This window comes from Diadema setosum, chromosome 4 (genome assembly GCF_964275005.1).
Source record: "Diadema setosum chromosome 4, eeDiaSeto1, whole genome shotgun sequence".
Taxonomy (NCBI): Eukaryota; Metazoa; Echinodermata; class Echinoidea; order Diadematoida; family Diadematidae; genus Diadema; species Diadema setosum.
Genome location: NC_092688.1, coordinates 44,060,610 through 44,068,067, shown reverse-complemented (window position 1 = coordinate 44,068,067; position 7,458 = coordinate 44,060,610). Strand labels below are relative to the sequence as shown.

At 40.0% G+C, this 7,458-nt stretch overlaps 1 protein-coding gene across 1 annotated transcript; it reads left to right on the top strand.

Annotated features, from left to right (window-relative positions):
• Positions 1-234: 234 nt before the first annotated feature.
• LOC140227924 (uncharacterized) lies at positions 235-3,447 on the top strand. Its single transcript, XM_072308305.1, has 3 exons — positions 235-315; positions 819-2,000; positions 3,109-3,447. The coding sequence occupies exons 1-3, from the start codon at positions 235-237 to the stop codon at positions 3,445-3,447; spliced, it is 1,602 nt and encodes a 533-aa protein (XP_072164406.1).
• Positions 3,448-7,458: the final 4,011 nt, after the last annotated feature.

Below are 7,458 nucleotides of genomic sequence, written 5' to 3'. Positions count from 1 at the left end.
AGGCCGCTAAGTGTTATTCTATTGTGCTGCTGGTAGGGATGAGTCTGTTGAATAGCTCCAATTTCAATGGACAGCAAGCTGTGTTATCTGAGTACAAACCTGTTTGCACTGCATATGTTTGTACTGCATGTGGATTGAACTCTCAAATTTCCAGACCTGTTCGGAGTTTCTGTGGCAACCGAATCAACTATTACCCCAACTCTGATACGTCTCACCATATTTTGCTTCTAAAGGATGGCGACGTCAGTCCCAATCCTGGTCCTGAAGTCAGATCTGAACAAACACAACCTGTCAGAGAAAGCATATCCTATACACGTGAGCAACTGTTTGACGTCAGCCCTCATGACACTTGCCATCAGAGGCTGTCTCCGATTTTATGGAAGAAGCTCACCTCCTTGGGGATCTCCCACCGCAAGTCAACACGACGTGGTAGAAGAGCAGGTGTGGGAAGGAGGAACCAGCTATCTCTTACTACACCTGGAGCTCTAGCCCCTACACGTTTGGATGGAAAAGGGAAGCATCAGCCAGAAAGAAGCACATTAAGCAACCAGGTCAATATGTTGGGAGTGTCAAAATGGAGAGATAAAAAACAAATTAACCATCAACAAGTGTATAACACCCAAGCTCAAATCGGTCTGTGGAACGCCCGTTCTATCAGCAACAAATCAACGTGTATCAGTGATTTGATACAGGAATGCAATCTCGACGCTCTAGTTATCACAGAGTCTTGGCTTACTGGTGATCACAGGGATGACCATGTTTTAGCCGATCTTAAGCTTTCACTTCCAAATTGTAGCATCTCACATTGTCCTCGCAAGGGTTCCAAAGGAGGAATCTGTGTCATCCACCGTTCTTCTGCTCGCATCTCTTTGAATGATGCAAAGACCTTCTCATCGTTTGAGCTCATGGACTTTAACATCAGATTCTCACCCGCATCTGTTCTGAGGGTCTATGCCATCTACAGGCCACCACCATCTTCTCAAAATAAGCTGACCTATAGCATGTTTGCTTCTGAATTCTTCACTCTTCTGGAGTCAGCGGCCATTGCTGAAACCTGCCCAGTCATAATCGGTGACTTCAACATCCATGTTGATAATAGCTGCGACAGTCATGCAAAATCTTTCTTAAGCTCGTTGGAATCGCTCGGGTTTCAACAACATGTGAAGGAAGCTACTCATCGAGCGGGTCACACTTTGGATTTGATAATTTCTAGGAAAGTTGATGATACAGTTTCCTGTCTCAACCTTATTTCTGGTTTACCATCTGATCATTCTATGATCATCACAACCATAAACACTACGGGTTCAAAAAATCCTAGGAAGCGCATTACCTTTAGGAAGCTGCGAAGCATTGACATCAGCTCCTTTCAGCAGGACATCAACACTTCTTCAATTGGGTCTTCACTTTCATCTCACCTTTCCACGGCTGTCGACGTGTTTAATGAGACCTTGATTCAACTACTTGACAAGCATGCTCCCGCTGAAAGCAAGGTCATTACCATTAAGCCGTATGCACCATGGTATAATGAAGAGGTTAGGGAGGCTAAGAGGTGCAGGCGGCGGGCAGAGCGTCGAATGGTCAAATCTGGACTTTGCATCCATAAACAATTGTACAAGAAGGAATGTGAAGCTTACTACAATATACTGTTCGAAGCCAAATCAAAGTACCTCAAGTGCGAGATCAAGGAATCAAATACCAAGCAGTTGTTTGAGGTAGTGAAAAGGTTGTCGACCCCTAATCGTTCCGCAGCGCTTCCTGATCACTCTTCTGATGAAGACCTAGCCAATAACTTTGGGGAGTTCTTTGAGAACAAGATCAGCTCGATTGTTTCTTCTTTTGATGATTCTTCTCATGAATTCTCCTGTGTGCCTGCACAACCTGGGATTTCACCTGACTGCAATCTGTCAGAGTTTGATCCTGTTCCCGAAAGCCGAGTGAAATCCCTCATTAAATCGCTATCCTCAAAGTCTTCCAGCTTGGATCCAATCCCCACATGGCTGGTAAAGGCATGTCTCGATGAACTTCTGCCTCTTATGACACAAATCATCAACCTCTCTCTTTCCTCAGGAGTGGTTTCTGAGCAGTTCAAGACAGCACATGTGGTACCTTTATTAAAGAAACCTGGTCTTGAACGGAATGATTTAAAGAACTACAGGCCTATCACTAACTTACCATTTCTTAGCAAGGTCCTTGAGAAACTTGTTGCAGCTCAACTCAGGACTTATCTGGATGAAAACAGCTTGTTTCCACCTCATCAATCGGCTTATCGTCATTTTCATTCTACTGAAACTGCTCTGGTAAGAGTCCTTAATGATCTTCTGCTTGCTCTGGATAAGGGTCAGGAAGCTGTCCTCATTATTTTAGACTACTCCGCTGCGTTTGATACACTAGATCATCACAGTCTTCTTCATCGTCTAGAGTCTGATTATGGTATCAAAGGAACTGTTCTCCATTGGATAGAATCTTATCTGGAGGGACGCAATCAGGAGATTCTTGTTAATGGCACTCGCTTCAGACCCTTTTCCCTTTCTTATGGGGTCCCTCAAGGATCAGTTGTAGGACCCCTGATGTATATCCTGTACACCGGTCCTTTGGGAAGACTTATCAACTCTCATCATGGAATGCAACATGCAACCTACGCTGATGACACTCAAATATACCTCATCATGAGCTTATCAGATCATGAGGGGGCGATGCTCAGACTCTCCGCCTGCATCAATGATGTGAAGAGATGGTCATTTGAGCATAAGCTGAAGCTTAATGAGCTCAAAACTGAAATGCTTCATCTGTCATCCAAGTTCTGTAATACAGACCGCCTGCCATCTCTTAATTTTGAATCTGGAAGCATTTCTTCGTCACAGCGTATTCGAGACCTCGGGGTTATTCTTGACAAGAACCCGACTCTTAATCACCAAATTAAAAGTATATGTCGATCCGCCTCATGGGGTGTATGCAAAATCCGAAAGATAATCCATTATCTCGATAAGTCATCCACGGAACGATTAGTCCATGCCTTCATCTCATCACATTTGGATTACTGCAATGGTCTCCTTGCTGGTCTCCCGTACTCCAACATTGCACCCCTTCAACGAATACAAAACACTGCAGCCAGACTTGTCACTCGAACTAAAAAATCAGATCATATCAGCCCAATCTTACAGTCCCTTCACTGGCTACAGATCCAAGACAGAATCATCTTCAAAGTTCTCCTTCTCATTTTCAAAATCAACCACAACCTCACACCACCCTACCTTCAAGATCTTGTTTCTCTCCACTCTGCATCCACATCCTCCACAACCAGACGTCTTCGTTCCGCCACCACTGCCAATCTTCAGTTATCCTCTGGACCTCGTACCAACACACGTTATGGTGATCGTGCCTTTTCCTCTCTTGCTCCTAAACTATGGAACAATCTTCCCGTCAGCATCCGACAAGCCAATACACTAGATTCATTTAAGTCAAACCTCAAAACATATCTCTTTAGGAAGTGTTATCTGTGTCGGTAGTGTACTAGTATTTGTAATTGTTGTCATATATATGATTGTTGCTGTACTTATATGTGGATTGCTTATTGTTTTCTTCTTCACTCGTTCTCTATCTTTGTTTTTCCCCAGCGCTTAGAAATATGATATTAAGCGCTTTATAAATGTTATGTATTATTATTATTATTATCAGATAACACTGTCATTGATATGAGTGATAGTTGAATAGTGTACAATTGTGTTGGAGGTGGTTTAAATATAAGCATAAATCAATTTCATGAAATCCATGATTAATTTCACAGTTAGGTTCCAGATTTTGCTCTATTTTCAACCCTCTGTACAAAACTTTCACTTTACACAGGGGTCAATGGGTGTGTATGGGAGTGTGTGGTTAACACCTGACTGTGGTCCTGAACAATGGCCAGCGTTTAAATGCTTCATTATTTATTCATGAGAAATTCTACTATCACAACTAGTCTTTATTCAGCCTCTGGCAGTATCTGTGTAAAGTCAAAAGCCTGCCGATACTGTCGTTGAGTGGCAACAGTAGTGCTCTCCCTACTTCTGAAAAACGAAATTACAATGATTACCTTCTGTTCTGTCGTAAACATGGTGACAGGAAACAAAGAAAATCAATTAGAGTATTCACTTGTGTATATGGAGCCTTAAATAAATCTACTGTGAAACAAATCGCCCCAATGAAAAATGCACTGAACACTTTACCAAAAATGATCTCTTTTTATCGAAAAAGCGACAAATTTGTCGGACTATTAGTAGACAGTTGTATTAAGAGGAAGAACTTTAGATCATTTATGCTTATTTATATCCCAGATTTATGTGAAGCAAAATTTGAAAATTATTGCCAGCTGGAATGAAATGTGGTGTTTGCGAGCACATGGAAGCTCGGCTTACTTTTTCCATGTGCATGCATTTTATCCTTTACTGGGCATGATTTCAGACTAGCAGTGCCCAGGGCAATCCACATGAATTATTGATTAAGCATTCATGTGCCTGGGAGCGCGAGACTGACGCTTAGTCAACAGGTGGTTCAGGCATGTCCATTGTTCAGGGCCATTGTCAGCACACACTCACATACACATCATTGGTTCCTGTGCAAAGTTAATTTTTGTACAGAGGGTTAAAATTTGACCAAAATCTGACACCTTACTTCAAAATCAATCTTAGATTTAATGAAACTGATTCATGCTTTCACATCTAAATTACTTCCAACAAAATTGTACACTATTCAGCTATTACTCATATCAATGACAGTTTTATTGGATGAATAGTTTTTAGACTATTAATGATCAAAAGTGGGAAATGTTTTTTGAAACACCTAGTATTATACATCTGGAAATTGAGCATTTTTATCATATTTGTAACCACAATTAACTATAACTCTCTTTAATATGAGCTGGCATTTATCAAAAAGAAATATACAAGCCAAGGTTATTTTTTCTTTGTATTTCCTTGTTTTTCCATCTTATCATATATTTTTTTTTTTTTTTGTACTGCTAAAAATTTTGGGAGCCATCGCTCAATATGTCCTTAACATACCAAAGTAAACTAAGCCAGAGTAAAAATGTTTAACAATACTCCTCATATAATAATAAGGCAATATCTATATTAAAATGGGGGGGGGGGGGGGATGGTTCAGACATCATGATATATGGATATATCTTTGATCACATCATGTATATACGTACTACATGAGAGTTGACATGACATCAAACACTGAACAAGTGGTTGCAAAAGAAAATGAAAACTAGAAATGTCGCTATGGCGACTGGTATGCCTCCGCCATAATGCATGATTCTCCTAATAGGTCTAAATAGTACATGTCGTCTGTTGAGAATGAGAAGGGCGTTAAGTGGTCTTGAACACTATGGGTTTTGTGGCAACTTAACGCCCTTATCATTCTCAAGCGACGATGTGGACAATGTGTGATTACATTTTCACAAAATTGGCAAAATATTAAAATGACAAGTTTGTCACAAATGTGTTGAATGTTCACCTTCCTTGACCTAGGTTTAATTGGATGAATAGGAGAGCATGTATTTGGGATTTAAGGACTTTAACTTGACTTTGACCCATTCTATGCATTGAGTAATTTTAAAGGTATGGAGAAAAAAGTGCAATTTCTGGATTGAATAGTAAATTGTTTCCATTTTCATCAGGCCTTTGACCATAAAATTCATAAGATAATCACTGTCAGGCAGAACATGCATAATTACTGTAAAACATGATATATTCGCGGCATGAAATTTTCGCGAATTGGAGCTGACAGCCTTTTTCGTGGCATGAAATTTTCACGAAGTGCCACTGGCGTTCAATGCATATAGTGTAAACAAGAACTTTCGCGTGCATTTTAATTTCGCGAATCTTGGCGCTCGCGAAATTCGCGAAATTAAAGTGCATGCGAAAATTCCTCGTTTTACAGTATGTAGTACGTTTCAAGATAACCTGAGCCACTTCCGAGATATGGAGGAAAACTTAGTTCAGCACTTTCCCTTGATCTTTGACCTTTTGACCTATGAGGCAAAAACAAAAGAAAAAAAAAAACTTTCCAGAGAATCTCTATTAGGTTATACATGCATACACCAAGTGTAAAAAAAAATAATAATCCTGCTGGCATTGCATAAACATGAGGGAAGTAGTAAAATTTTGAAGTGTTGCCCTTGACCTTTGACCCCTGACCTTTGACCCCACGAACCCTAAATTCTCGAGATAATCACTGCCAGTCAGTAAATGTATATATACTATGTTCCATGAAGATACCTTGAACAATTTCCAAGGTACAGAGAAAAAAGGTAAAGTTTTAATATTTTTACTTGACCTTTTGACCTTTGACCTTTGACCTCATGACCCCAAACTTTCACCAGAGAATCTTAATTGGGTTGTATGTATGCACTAAATTTCAAGAAAATATCTTCAGGCACTGCATAGATATGGTAGAAATAGTGAAATTTTACATATTTGACCTTGACCTTTTGACCTTGAGCATGTGCACCCAAAAGTTGATGGGAACAACTTCACCCCCTTATACACATACATGCCAAGTTTCATTAGGATACCTCAAAAGGTTTTGGTAGTTACCCTGTCCATAAAATTAATTACGGACGGACGGAAGGACGGACGGACGGACGGACGGACAACCCGAAAACATAATGCCTCCAGCACCATTTCGTGGCGGAGGCATAAAAACAAAACTTTCTAGAGAATCACTATCAGGTTAAAAATGCATACACCAAGTTAAAAAAAAAAAATCCTGCTGGCATTGCACAAATATTCACGAGGGAAATAGTAAAATTTTGAAGTGTTGCCCTTGACCTTTGACCCCTGACCTTTGACCCCATGAACCCCAAATTCCCTAGCTAATCACTGCCAGTCAGTACATGCATATATACTATGTTCCATTAAGATACCTTGAACTATTTCTAAGATATGGAGAAAAAAGTTAAATTTCACATTTTTTACTTGACCTTTGACCTTTGACCGCATGATCCCAAACTTTCACTAGAGAATCTTGATTGAGTAATACATGTATACACTAAGTTTCAAGAAAATATCTTCAGACATGGCATAGATATGGGGGAAATAGTAAAATTTTAAGCATTTGACCTTGAACTTTTGACCTTTGACCTTGAGCATGTGCACCCAAAAGTTGATAGGCACAACTTCACCCCCTAATACACATACATGCCAAGTTTCATTAGGATACCTCAAAAAGTTTTGGTAGTTACCCTGTCCACAAAATTCATTACGGACGGACGGAAGGACGGACGGACGGACAACCCGAAAACATAATGCCTCCGGTACCACTTCCTGGCGGAGGCATAAAGAATAGGTAAATGTACATGTATACTTAAAAAGGACTGACAGTGTGACTTAAGATTAATACTTTCATATACAATAGTTTTAATTCTAAACAAAGAGAAAACTAAGTCATGATGTGCACATGCATGTAATCATACAC

What these genes read in the sequence shown, in the direction of transcription:
- LOC140227924 (XM_072308305.1), top strand. Translation starts at nt 235, where the DNA reads ATGGCGACGTCAGTCCCAATCCTGGTCCTGAAGTCAGATCTGAACAAA. An exon ending in AGAAAGCATATCCTATACAC is followed by an intron (nt 316 to 818) that starts GTGAGCAACTGT and finishes TGTCCTCGCAAG; the next exon opens with GGTTCCAAAGGAGGAATCTG. An exon ending in ATCCAATCCCCACATGGCTG is followed by an intron (nt 2,001 to 3,108) that starts GTAAAGGCATGT and finishes AAAACACTGCAG; the next exon opens with CCAGACTTGTCACTCGAACT.